The sequence below is a fragment of the Haemaphysalis longicornis genome, unplaced genomic scaffold (genome assembly GCF_048455015.1).
Source record: "Haemaphysalis longicornis isolate Haplotype H1 unplaced genomic scaffold, Haemaphysalis longicornis Haplotype H1 scaffold_1, whole genome shotgun sequence".
NCBI classification, from domain to species: Eukaryota; Metazoa; Arthropoda; class Arachnida; order Ixodida; family Ixodidae; genus Haemaphysalis; species Haemaphysalis longicornis.
In genome coordinates this window covers 139375111-139388819 of record NW_027526203.1, presented here as the reverse complement: position 1 = coordinate 139388819, position 13709 = coordinate 139375111, and the positions used below count along the sequence as shown (strand labels likewise).

Sequence of the window (13709 nt, the reverse complement as noted above, 5' to 3'; positions counted from 1 at the left end):
CAGAGGGGTTGACACTCGCGTGTCTTAATTGCGTACATCAGTGCAGCTGCGCACTAATAATAATAATAATAATAATAATAATAATAATAATAATAATAATAATAATAATAATAATAATAATAATAATAATAATAATAATAATAATAATAATAATAATAATAATAATAATAATAATAATAATAATAATAATAATAATAATAATAATATTAATAATAATAATAATAAATGGAGCGCTTGGTTTGTGGCATCTGGCGGGTCAGCTGTAAATGGCGACGAAACGCCGTTGGGACAGGATCCTAGCTTAGCACCGCCCAACTGTTCGACCCCGGGACGGAGGACCTAATCTACCACAACGGCGCACTGTCCGCTCTGTGCGAAATGGGCGAGCTCACGCTGTCCACTTTTTTCACAACGGGGTGCGGAATGTCTGCGAGCTTTGTTGTGTTGGGTTGGTATAAATTGAAGGCGCTGTGTGAACCCACTGGAAACAGTGGCATTACTGTGTTTCGGCGTTTCCGTATGAGAAATAAAATCCTTTTGTCATTGCAGGGCCACCGAGTAGAAGAGCTGATGGATGGCCGCATTCGGGTGACGGTGCGGCGCACCAAGCCCGTGTTAGGAATCGCCATCGAGGGAGGAAACAACACCTCGCAACAGCTGCCGAGGATCATCTCCATACACGTACGACGACTTATTGGTTTGGCGCTTGAAGATTGTGTCAAACCGGAAAAACTGATATCTCTGAACAGTGCAGCCTGCTTGTATGCTTGCCTAAATCTTTCATTCTAATACCAAGCGGATTTAGAAATTTACCAGCGTTTTTGTTTATTCGCTTGCAGCGTATACATATTACAATTATAACTCTCGCAGACCAGAAAGGCCAATTTTCGATTCCGTCAGAAGCACTAAACAAAGAGATAGACAGTGCGGACCAGTTGGCAGAACAGGCGTTGTCTCGTCGCTCAACGATATCCTCACGCATGAAACAGAACACACTAGCTGCCCCAGGGAGCGTATTTCCAAGCGCTTCGCTACCAAGCGCCCTATGTGACGCGTCTCTTCGCGCAATGCAGAACGTAAATTAAACGTGGTCAGAGGCTGCACCCCGAACATAAAGCGACATAAGCACACCAAATCACCATTATTAACAAAAACAACACGTGGAATTGAGTTTAGTAAAAGAAATTGCAAAAAAAAAAGTCGAAGAAATAAAGCAGTTCCACTTAACGTGAAAGCTGCCGGAAGTGCAGAGCAGTGGTTCGCCGCAGGGACTGTGGCGCCCTTCTCCGCTCTTTGCTATTACCCCTCACCCTCTTACTCTCTCTGTCTCACTCTCTGTCGATGAATTTAACAGGTTTGTTCAATGCAGTTCAATTTTCCCGCTTTTGCAGTGCTCGCGCACCTTCTTCTGGGACAGCTCGCATGCTTCCTCAGTCTGTAACTGCGCGAGCAGGAGTTCTGTTCTTTTAAGTGCAGAGCAATTCAGGGACCCGGCTGGTCGTCGTAGCTCGTCCGATACCATCTATAGCCTCCGCAGTCCCGCGGCTTAACGCACCCAAACAGAGTCCCACGGCGTCACGCACCAAAGCAGAGGCTTCGAAACGATACCCACTCGTCCCTGGATTCAGTTTTCCGGCCAACAATTAGGAGGATAGCTTAAAAAGTGATTATATACGCATAATCTTTCGAAACTCCTGCTTTTTTCTTCGGCGGCCTGTTTTTTTTTTGTTTACTATCGCGAAAACCAATCCAATGAGCATTCCTAACTACATGGCCGCGGGGAATTCTGGTTCATTGCATATATTTTACCTGAAATGTTCCTGCAGTTTCTATTGCGATAAATAAAGGGGACATGTATGACAAGTGCCAGCGGTTCAAGGAGTTTCAAACGGTTGTGCCTATACTAACCTCTTGATCAAGTATTCTCAACTTTTGGCCGAAAGTTTGAATCAAGGGACAACCGGTTTTTTTTTTTTTTTTTGAAGCCCCTGTTTGGGTGCCTGACGTGGCTGCGGTGGCTAGACAGCGTGACACCGGACGAGCTGCGACGACAAGCGGGCCCCTAAAGTTATCTGCACTTAAAAGACCGGATGGGGCTCGAACGCAGGTGTTCAGCTCCAGAGGCCAGAAGTCTACTACGAGGCCACAGTGCTCGAACGATCGGGACCTTTTAGCCGGAGCTCAATAGAATAGCGCGCGCAGTTACATCACACATGTCACGTGGGGCGCTGTGCAGCGAAGCGTTTGGAAACATGCCTCCAGGGATACTTGATGCCTCTTCGGTCCCAACTCTCTGAACCCAGTGTAACACGTGAACTACCTTGACCGGAGTCCGCGCCCATCTTGGTACTGCGAACGGCACGTGTGCATACTAGAGCTTGTGGAAACGTGTTTTGCCAGGTTTCTTTACGCTGCGCCCGGTTTGCAATGCGCCGGGGTACGTTGCCCACCTTTTCTTTGTTTAAGGTTGCGTAAGCTACTCCGAGTGTAAAAGTACCCAACAGCATTAAAATCAAGTAGTGACGTCACCACGCTTTCATATATAAAAAGGGAGACCGGTATAGCAACTCATTCAGTTCATTCCAGGCTACCATGGGTAGGCCACGGCTAGGGAAAATTGCAAGTCAGCGCTCGTGGTTCTCCCTTTCTTCTTGTTGTGTATAGTTTGTGTTTCGCTGTTCCCCTCTTTGTAGACCTCGCACAATGAAGACGCAGGCTTCATTCTTTGTAGAGCCACGTGCGTGAATTCACGCGACGTCGCATGGGCAATCGTTGTGGGTGTCGTTTACAGCATCGCAGGCCAACCACCTTTACATCGTGTATTAGAGCCAATTTTTTTTTCTCCCGTCATCCATTTTAAGACGAATGCACCGTGTTGAAATGTCCGGTATCTTCGTCCCATCAGACGGCGGTCAGGAACCCGTGGTCCCTGGCGGCGTCTGTTCTCTCTCTCTCTCTCTCCCGTGATTTGTGGGGTTTTGGGCATTTAACTCCATATCTAAACCGACATAACTACCCAAACCTTCAAAGTGAGAAAGGGAGGGCAGCACGTACTTTTGCCCACAAAAATCCACACTTGTTTATACGTGTCGATTCGGGACGGGTAAGCGAAACTGTGCGATTTCATTGTTATTACAAACGATAGCAATACCAACTTTACGTTTATGCTCCACTTCAACCATAAATCATGCTGATCAAGGTAGCATTCTTGTTCAACTGATATGTGGAGTAGCAAATTCCCGGTGTTCCTCAGGAATAACACCTTGTTGCGCCCGTCCTGGTGAACCTAACTTTAACGCGTTAGCGTTATTAGGCTCATTTTTCGATTTCGCCGTGGCTGTCAGCCGTCCGCTATTGGCCGTGCTCATTAAGCGCCCGCGGAAGTACGTCATCGGTGCTAACAGGAAACTAGAACTGAGGCAGAGAGATGCGAGGTCTCGCCGCAATCAGGAGTACAAAGCAGCGGCAATTATATTGTGGAAATTAGGACAATAACATCGCGGCTGATCCTACTTATACAACACGGTGCCTGTAAATTCTAACTCGGTTGTACCGATTAAGGGCGGTTGGCTAGCTGACAGGTTTGTTGCTGGTCAACGCGGCTTGGCGCAAAGGCGACGCTATTTGAATTCTGTAGCATGTGAGAGTCATGAATGCGGGATGTGCTTGTGGGTAAAAGCCATCCCTCCAGACATCACATGTACTGCTTCGCAGCGAGTGCTTTAAGCCACCAGTTTATCGAAGTTTGCGTCCGGGCGTTTGGCGTAACGTTTTGAGCCGTACTAAAATAAATGCAGCGCTCGCAATTCAACGGCGATCTCCAGGGCCTTCAGACAGGGGCGCTTTCATTACAAGGCGTGCATGCTCTGCATTGAGTGCTTGCTCACAGGAAAGATTGGTTAATTGAAATGTTTTAGGACGCAAGGGAAGGCCGCCCGACCTAAGAAGGGGGGAAAGTGGTTGAGGAATGGAGAAGCCGAATAGTGAGGGCATGGTTCATGGCGGCCACAAATGAAGTCGCTGCAGTTAGCTGAGCGGGGCTAGGATATGCTACATGGGTGCTATTATTACCGCGGTGGGTGCCAGCATACACCACTGTGAAGATACCTCTTCCGAAGTTATTTATCCCAAGGGCTGATAGCAAAGTTCGTAGGAACTGGTCGTAGGAAAGGTCGTAGGAACTGGTCCATCTGTAGAAACATTGCGAGGCAAAGCGTTGCGGACGATAGGGCGATAAACAACGAACTCCGAGCGTCGACAGTTTATTAGGCCGTGATGACAAAATGCAAGTTTCGTTCAATCGAAAGATTGGCTCGTTAGAATAACACTGACACAACTTTTAACGCAAACATCACTCAAATAAGCTATTTAATTAGGGAAAAAGGAAATACCATGCGACCCACTCGCTCATTTCCCGCACTAGAACAAATAAAGTATTATCAACGTTGTGGGATTTGCTGAGGCCAGCAAGAGCAAACGCAGTAAGGCAGGGTTATAAGCTTGCAGAACGAGCTATTTGCGTTTAAATGTAATGCATATTCTCTTTATAGCAGTAAGAATGGTGGTGTAAACAATTGAACTTACGAATGCACACGTAAACATAGAAGCACTAGTGCGTACTGCGCACACCATACCGGTTATAGCTGCACAGCTTATACTGGCCGACTGGCACAAGCGACAATGACTCTGTTTGCCGAGAATACCCAATCTTTTACGAAATGATTACTGTTAGGAAAATTAGCTATGTGCAAATGCGGTAAAAAAAAAAGCGAGTGCGGACAGCGGTCCTGAGCAGTGTCGTAGCACCTTCTAGGAGGACTGACGATGAAGCGTTTCGCCGTTCGCTGCAGCCCTAGCCAGCATACTAACGTTCGTTTAAGTACCTGCCCCGGATATGTCATTGCAGACGTCACGAAACACAGGATTCAGCGGAAGAATCAAAATTTTTGGCTTCAACTATTTCCTTTCTCAGTAGATAAAGCATCGCTTGCTGCCGGACAAGCATTGGGGGTACTATAAAAGGAAATTATTTCGAATAAAACAAGCTTGTATTTTGCCCTCATGGCCCAAAGGTGGGTCAGAGTGTCCAATTCTGGCACCTCAAAGTAGAAACAGTAATTGGGTGGTATATTGCCCGGCGAAGCCATTTTATGGTGGTATGAATGTGCGACGGCTGCGTTGGCTCGTTTTATTACTGAATAAGGATGAGACAGAGCGATTCATGCGGAGAGCCAGATCCTAATAGGTGGGGGAGGAAGATCATCGGAAGCCAGGCGAACTGTATTTACTTGGCGTGCGGTGTCACGTTCAAGCCGGGGGAAGCGGTAGGGGCAGGAACGCGACTCGTGGTCGTCCAGGGGTCGATACGAGCGAGACTCCCGCGTTGTGTCTCACGCAGACTGGTTACCCCACTTCGCGCTCGTGCTTCCCAGCGTCCAGGACAAACTTGTAGCGGTCTCGGAACGGGCCAGAATGGTGAATACGTGCTGTGTTCAGGGCACAATTTTAATGGTCGGATGAGATATTGGGCTGTCCTTGGAGTCTTTAATGGAGCAGGTGCAGATGTGGCAACATGAATCGCTGCTTTACGATAGCAGTGGTCCGGAAAGCTTGTGACTGTGGTTTCTTTTTAATCCTCAGAAATGTCCATAAATTCCATAGAGTACCCGGCAGATGTGGTTCGTTCAGCGCTGCAAGAGCTGGATGTTGATAGTATCACGGGGAATCAGCTAAGCTTCATTGACAGGACGTAGCATTGTGCGCAGTTTCATTTACGTGCAAAATAATTTATCCTTAGCGCGAAGGGAGCAAGTGACTGACATCTATTCATTTTTAATCTGTACTGATTGCAATAGTACTATGGCACGACTTAACGACTAGAAATGAGCAAAGAATCCGCAGTACTGAGTTTAACATACAATGCATGTTCGCGCCATTGCGTTTTCAACAGGGCGTAGAAAAGGCACCATGTTCTAGCCGTCCTGTTCGGTAGCTTCGCTCGGTGGAGTTCAAACGGAGGTTCTCTGCTTCGGTGTACTTGTTCCAATGCCTGTAAACGGCATTTACCAAGGATGTCTTTGAATGCTTCCACAGCAGGATACTACAAAAGGTGGTTGCCTCCTCTCTCGCACTGCAGGATTCCGGAGCGGCGAGCGAGGCCGGAGGCCTGCAGACCGGCCACGTGATCCTCGAGGTTCAGGGCGTGTCCACGCGGCGACTTAGCCATGGTCACGTCGCGAAGATGATCGCCGACGCCTATTACGGGAGCGCCGGTGGAGTGTCGCTTCTGGTCGGCCAGGGGCCGGCTAGGCCCCGGAGGCAGTCAGTCATGATTGTGGATGACTAGGCACCAGTGGTGACCGGGCGTCCGTCCCCGCACTGTGTTTGCTTCACCTGGTCTACGGCGTTGGTTTCACATGCACCCAGTGGCCCAGGGCATGGCCGGAAAGTTCCGCGTGGCCCCGCTACAGCTGTTTGGTGGGAATGGGTGTTGATGCTAGAGTTGAAGACTTTCCACCGGGCAGCCCCAAATTGCTTTACGTGCGATTCGTGTATTAGGCACACTATGTTTTTTCGACTGGTTCTGAACAGATAGAGTGTAAGTCGAATGCGTCAATTTGACGCCTTCAGTGTGAAAAAACTGCGAACCACGAGGTTCGACGGTTTGGGTTTGTGGATCCAGTAAGAAAAGGTTTCAGTCAATAATTGGAAGCAGTTCTCAGAATGCATTTCTTAAAAGGGCTGTTATTACTGTCCCTTTTGAAGAATTTGATGAGTGGGCATGACACTTTTGAAATGCCACGATTCTTCAAACTTTTTGTATTAAGTTTTGATCTCCTATATAGAAAAATGTATTTTGGTGTCCAGTTGAACTCAGAACGTAAGACAGGACTGCAAGGGCAACAAACGTCGTTTAGCAACGAGGTCATAATCCCAGTTGTTTCCTAGATGTTGATAGCGAGTTGATACCCCGCGAGTAAAAGCCCTGAAAACTATTGATCACAGGACATAACGTAGTGTGCGCACCATTGCAGCGGTATTCAAACGTGCGATTTATCAACTGAAAAACATCCCGTTTTTACCGCAATTCTTTAGCGAGGCCATTCTTATCTCTTTCTCAATGGATGTGTAAGGAAAAACAATTATTTGTGGTTGCCTCCAAACGCATTGCCTGGCATGTTTGTTCGGGGTCATACGCATGGACACCGACTGCGCTATTCTTCAACATTCCAGTATCAACTGTGTGTCGTCACATCACACAGCTTACATACCGGCGAGAATTGAGGGATTTCCTGACGCAATGTTTTGACCTGTCCATGTAAACACGTCAATCCTGTGCACCTGTCTCATATCTTCTTTTTTCTGATGCGTTGCTGCACATTCCTGGCGCTCGTTTAAAAATTGCCGATGACTTTTTAGCGTAGTGCAAATCTCGGTTACCGGAGCCGCGTCATGCTCATCGCCACAAACCGTGATCTACCTGGAGCTCACACAAATGTGATGGTCCCCTGTTTTAAATGCAAACCCGACGGTGGGATGGGGGAAGGGGGGGGGGCGCTTAAAGCTTCGAAGTTTACGCATTCTCTATGGCCGCCAACGCCGTCGTCATATCAAACCAAAGAAAAACCTGACCGCTCTTGTTACCTTGCGTCTCTCCGAAATATAGCATTGGCGCGCCGGTGGGGCACCCGTAACCCGACCGGCCTACTCTGCAGTGCCTGCTTACACACCAAGTGCATTATCCGCGAGGTCGCCGACAGCACTTACTGGCGTCGACTAAGAAACTGGGAGTTATCGCGTTTGAAACGTTGTTTCCTTCCCTGTTTGCACATGGTGCAAACGTGTACAGGTTGTTGACAGCATATCGGCCAATAAAGCAAAACTTGTCGTTCTCTTGCGTAGCGCGCATATAGTGCATAGCTTGTAGGGTGCAGCGCATTATGTAGAAATAATGCGAGCGGCAACTTTTGGGAGTCTTGATCACTCACAATACCAGGGCCGTTAAACATCTGAGCAAGATCATCAACAATGCAGGAAGACAGAACACGCGGGGAGCATTCTGTTTCATTTTCCGAAAACTGAGGACCCGCATATATATGGTTTAAGGTTGTTGCGGCTGATCCGAGGAACAGTTGAAATTCTTAAAGAGAGTCGTAGAAACAGCCTTACGATGCAAAATAATATTTGAAGGATGTTCTTTGGTTGCGGCGCTATACTTAACTCCAGACAGCTTGCGGATGCTTTCGGACTCATGTGGAGGCTGCTATTGATGAGAAAGTTTAAGAGGATAGTTTGGGCTTGTGGGCACAAAATTTATTTCAATTTTGATTTCACATTTTGACATTTCATTTTGATATTTCACATTTTGACGGGAACAAGTTACATTTCGCAATAATTAGGCGTGTGTTTGCTCTAAAACACCGACCGCACCGCGTAGAGTGTTGTATCGGTATAACATTGCGTTTTAGTAAAGCTTTAGTTCTTGCGCGTGCACGCGAAGTCTGGGAAGGATAGCGTTGCCATGTTCAAAACTTTGGGATCAGTGTATTGGCAAAATCAGCATATTATATTAATGTTCACGGGTTGAAAGTGTTTGCCAGGAAAAAATTAAATGACAGGTAACGACAACGAAGCGATTTACGTACTGCTGGGTTTATTCGGGACGGGAGATACTTTTTTGTGAAATACTTGCAAAAGTACAGTATAAAGCAGTCCGGGAACAAACGTTTTGGTGGGCGTGGTCTATTTCGAAAGAATACAAGTCACTGGTGCATTCATATTTTGAAAGTTGTTGATTTTCCCTTTTCTTTGCACCATGTCGTTGAACTACGTGCGAACTTCCAATGACCTGTTCAGATTACGAAATACTGTGACCATTATTTTTTTCATGTGTGAGTGCACGGACGTATCAGAAGATGCTTTGGGTAGTATAAATTGCGAGAGCCCTCTGACATATCACAGGAAACGTTCCACTTTGGAGGAAACGTGGAGCGGCATACAGAATGAAGCTCAGCGTCAGACACGCACCACGCCCCGTTTTTAGAGAAGTCTGCGCGTGGCGGTGCTTGGTGATGTCACGTACCGAACGCTTTGTCGTTCCTAATGAACAGGGAGGTATCGTGGCGTCCGCGGGATCGGCCGTACCAAGCAGAATACGCCGGTTAGCGTCCGATCACGAATCCGGAACGATTTCACCCATCAAAGTGGCCTATGCGAACCCCGTCAACTATTCTGTCCGCAGTAACCGACACACTGTGAAAGAAAGCCAGGCTTGTTATTTTTTGCACTATTTCAACATAAATAAGTCGCTTGAGCGTCATGAAGCGCTCAATGAAGAGTTTAGTCGCCATTTGTTCAAATGCGGAGACCCCTGCTCCTCGAGGCAGCGTCAAACAGCAAGGCATGCTGAAGCAGCCAGGCCCTGCTGGTCAAGCGCGAGTTCAGGCTGGATGTTGGCGCGATGAACGAAGGCCGGACGGACCCCTCCAGAGGTGACGTGTTTCCACTCACACCATCACAAGCGTTGCGAGAAAAGAATCCTGTTAGACGGCAACAACTGGGGAAATGGCGCAAAGCTGAAGGCATTTAACAATCCAAAATGCAGTCTGCTGGCCTTACTGGACCAAGGACACTGTAGTACCAGTTGCTTTTGCAGGTGCCGATGCCCTATATCATTTTCATGAGGCACACGATTCGAGCGAACACCCTGTAACTGTATTAGGAAGTGAAAAAAAATCAGTAACAAATCTCCGGGAGATATAAGCGTTGTATTAAGAGTTACAGAGTGGTAGTGCGCGGAACGGCCACGTTATCTCCACGTCAGCAGGAAGGCCAGCAAATTCGGTTCATTTGATTGTGGCGTAACAAGTAATATTTTTCATATCAAATTACCGCCACTTCTGATGAAGGAATCTCAAACCTTTTCAACGTAAATGGTGGCTGCGCTGCACCCTCACTCGCTGGCGCCTCGGCTAAAATACACACGCCAGTGTTGGCCACTTCGTCCATGACAAAATCTGGCTCGCGTGCAACGTTTCCTGTCTGTTGTGCTCTTGTCGCCGGCAAACTTTTTGGCCACCTATTGAGCGTACTAACTGCGGTTGAAGTGACTTTTTTTGTTTGTCGTCAGGGTTAGATTCTGTCCGCGAAATGTGCGCACGATTCGGTGGGTGTGAAGGGAAGAAAAGTGACGAAACAATTTTCTGAAGCTTGACTCGTGGGCGTGGCAAGCCAGTGGCGTGGGCCATTTTGTACACGGTGAAATTTTGAAGCTGCATGTCGAGATCGAAGTCATGCCTTTACCCATTTACTCAGGCCCTTAACGAAACACGTTTATTGTTAAAGGAAGCCTATTTCATCTGTTTTAGTATACGTATATAGATGTGATGGTGTGTGCAACAGTGTTATCACGTTGACGTGTAGTTGTTTGATGTGCACGGCATTACACGAGAAGCAGCATTGCCGACATGTTGCGCACGTGTTGTTAACGTGTTTTATGTCTAGGTGTGCAAGCCTTTTGTAGCGCACGTATACAAAAGAAGGAAGGAAAGTTTCGTACAACTGATTACTCATGTTATATACACACGCGGTTTGTAAGGTGTAGTGTTTCTATAGACTGTTTACAAAACATGAGCATCGTACGACAAAAGCCTTGCCGGAGAAAAGGGGGCGCGCACGCAGAGTGAACACCTATCTCGCTTAGCTGTTGTATACAGTTTAGGCTAGGATCACTTAGGGGGGTAATTCACACTTACCAGGAAGGCTTAACCGCGTTGTGGATCAGCAGGCTTCCACTTCTTGACAGAGATGTCAAGTTTTGCAGGTACCGTGTGCTGGCACTGCACGTATATTGTATGTAGACGTCTCTTTTGTACCACATGATCGAGTGAGGGATAAACCTCGCATCGGAGTCTACGGACGCGGTTGCCAAGCCTCCTTTTTCTCCGTTTTGATCCGGCTTATTTGACTGCGCTCTGAAGGAACTGCGCGAATGGATTTGGCAGTTAATGTATGCACGTAATAAAATAATTGGATAGAACGGAACTGTTTGTAAAGTTATACATCGAACATGAAAACCACAAGACTTTCTTCAATTTCTTACGGCAGTACTTTCCCCACCGGGACCACTCTATCGTGGTACTAGAAGAAAAACAGTTTTGGCTGAGCAAATATTATTGATATTTCAACTTCGCAGCCCGTTCTTGGTCTAGATGAAAGAGGCCGGGCTGGTACACAAAGTTGGTTCAACCCCGAAAGCTGTCTGTGTGGTGCGCATGTCGTGCGTTTTTATGGAGGGCACACGGCTTCTCTACGCCCTTAATGCTCCTGAACGAGGGAGTTCTTTGCTGGTGGCATGTGTTATTGGTGAAAAGTTGAAATAAAGGGGTGCTTGGCTTTCAGAACCGTGGGCGCCACTTGTGTAAGCATCGCGAGAGTTGCGAATTGTGTTCGCGTTTTTGTGGGTTGTCGTCTAGCTTTGCCTAAAGCTATAAAGACATGACGAACAGCTTTGTTTTAAAATGCACCGTTGGCATGCGAAAAAGTTTTCAAATTTTTCCAAGTTGGATGTATAGTTCCCGTAGTGCAGTCACGTCTTTGGTAAGTCCGTTTCTATTGCCAATATGCGAACCGACTACTGCACATATAATGTTTGTTTGAAGGGTGTGGCCCTGAGTGAAATTTGTTTAAAAGCATAATTATAAACACTGGGGCTAGAGGAGACAAATAGCAATTAGAATTTAATTTAAATGAATAAGGTTCCACAAGCTTGAATATCTTTATTCGCATGCACGCCTTCTGCTCGAGGACCGCTTGTTTGGCTAAGTTTTCAGTCTTGAGGTGCTCTCTACAGGAACTGCTGTTCATCAGGTGCGTAGTGGTTGCAGGTTTCTTAGAAAAGTCGTTCCCAAATTCAATGTTCAACGAGGCTCAGCCCTATGGTGAGTGCGAGTGCCTGAAAGTGTGGATTAGCTTAACTAGAACTTCTCTTTACAGTAAAGCGAAGCACAACCGCATTTTGTTTACGTGAACTAGCCATCAAAGACAAGATTCCCGACGAGCTTTTCTCAGGGCCTATAATTACAAAGTTCCAAGGTTTTCCCAGCGAGAACAGGGACCTGCATAAAATAGAACCGATGCAACTCACCAAATCATTCCGTCGTGGCCGTTCAATAGTGATTGACGCTCACTCGTGTTCTCTACAAAAATGAAGCTTCATGTGTTCCTATTGTGAAAAAGCTTTATGCGATTACAGATTTAGTTATGCGCTAAAGGAGATATCATCGGCACCCGAGAAGAAGACAGGAACCTGAGATCTTGCAGTTACTACTTTTTGTTGCAAGTCCGAGGGTTGCAATGTCAGGACGTTTCCATGGTGCTTTGCCCACAATCGAGTTTATAGGCACTTCGGAACACAAACAGATTGCATCTAACTTTTTATATATAGGTTCGACTCACCACAAACGCTAATAGTGGTCCCAACGGTGGCTGATTACGCTAATCCCCAACCTTAGAAAGTGTTCTCGTGGTCAAAAACGCCAGTAATTTTAAGCTATATCACTGCAGCGTCTTAAGACAATAGCTTCTTTAACTTGCGTGCATCGAAGAGGAACGAATTACATGCACCAGTTTGCAACACGACAACTCGCAGCTCGTGCGAACATCGTAAAGTAAGGCACAAGGCAGAAGGCCACAAAATGCGCCATAAGAAAATAGATGGAGTGGAACATAAGTACGTGACTAAAGAAACTTAATACAATTGCAATGCAGTCATAGCTAACGAAGGACGATGTTAATAGGATGGTGTAAGGTACTGAGTTTGTAAAATTTGCCAGTAGGTCAGCAAAACTCGATGCGAAATGTTGGTTCAGGTGTGGCAACCGGTCAGCGCAAAAGCCATAGCTACCCAGCCTTCATGGAGGTTCTCGCCCTCTGTTACGCAGGCGTCGTTACATACGGCAACGGGACGGGTGTACACGTGTAATGTGCCATCATTTACGTGATGTGTTGTAAATTGTTATATGCCCGCGGTGCCTGTATACATCGCACGGTGCGCAAACTTAAAGGCGCCGAATAAAAAGAATGAAAACTTGTGACATATGACGCGTCAGTGTATCCTTTAACAACACACCACGCGAAGTGTCGGTATGGGGTGAAACAACACACAGAAACGCAGCACCGTAAATCTAGGCTTTGGGTAGATTTTTATTGGCAATTTTACTGCAAAGCAGTATATGTCTAACCCCCCTACCCCCTCTTCCCCCCCCCCCCCCCCCTGTTTTCATTCCGGTGTCATACATTTACTCGGCGCCGCTCCGGGGCTCCTCCTCACCACTATTGACACCGCTTTCAGGACTATTTCTCCCTTAGCCTCCACCGATGCCCCTTTGGCAAGTTGCACAGTCGGCAGCTAACGGCGGTACTGCGGTTATCAGATCATCGCGAAAAATAAATACAAGCACGGATGGGCGTAAAAAATGCACTGTCCATTACTACACTCCCTAATATGAAATTAGTGCGCAGCGCGAGCTGCAGTCTTCCCGGTCACGGCGCATTTCTGCTGCGTCTCGGGAAGTGTTCGCGTGATCAGTGAACGTACGGTGGCGTGCGCTACTCTGCTGCTACCTCGCCGTGCGCCACCGACGCCGGCCAGCATGTTGCAAATCGTGTTAGAACCTCCCGCGCAAATTTCACGTGGTTCGGATTTGCCC

The 13709-nt window shown here is 47.1% G+C and overlaps 1 protein-coding gene across 1 annotated transcript in view; it reads left to right on the top strand.

Moving 5' to 3' along the window:
- The window catches only part of LOC144137020 (whirlin-like), a 267993-nt gene extending 254908 nt beyond the window's left edge, over positions 1-13085 (top strand). Inside the window, exons 11-12 of the mRNA XM_077669440.1 lie at positions 550-681; positions 6137-13085. Coding sequence (XP_077525566.1) covers positions 550-681; positions 6137-6346 — 342 coding nt within the window. The 3' untranslated portion in view covers positions 6347-13085. The remainder of the gene's footprint in view (positions 1-549; positions 682-6136) is intronic.
- The last annotated feature ends 624 nt before the right edge of the window (positions 13086-13709 follow it).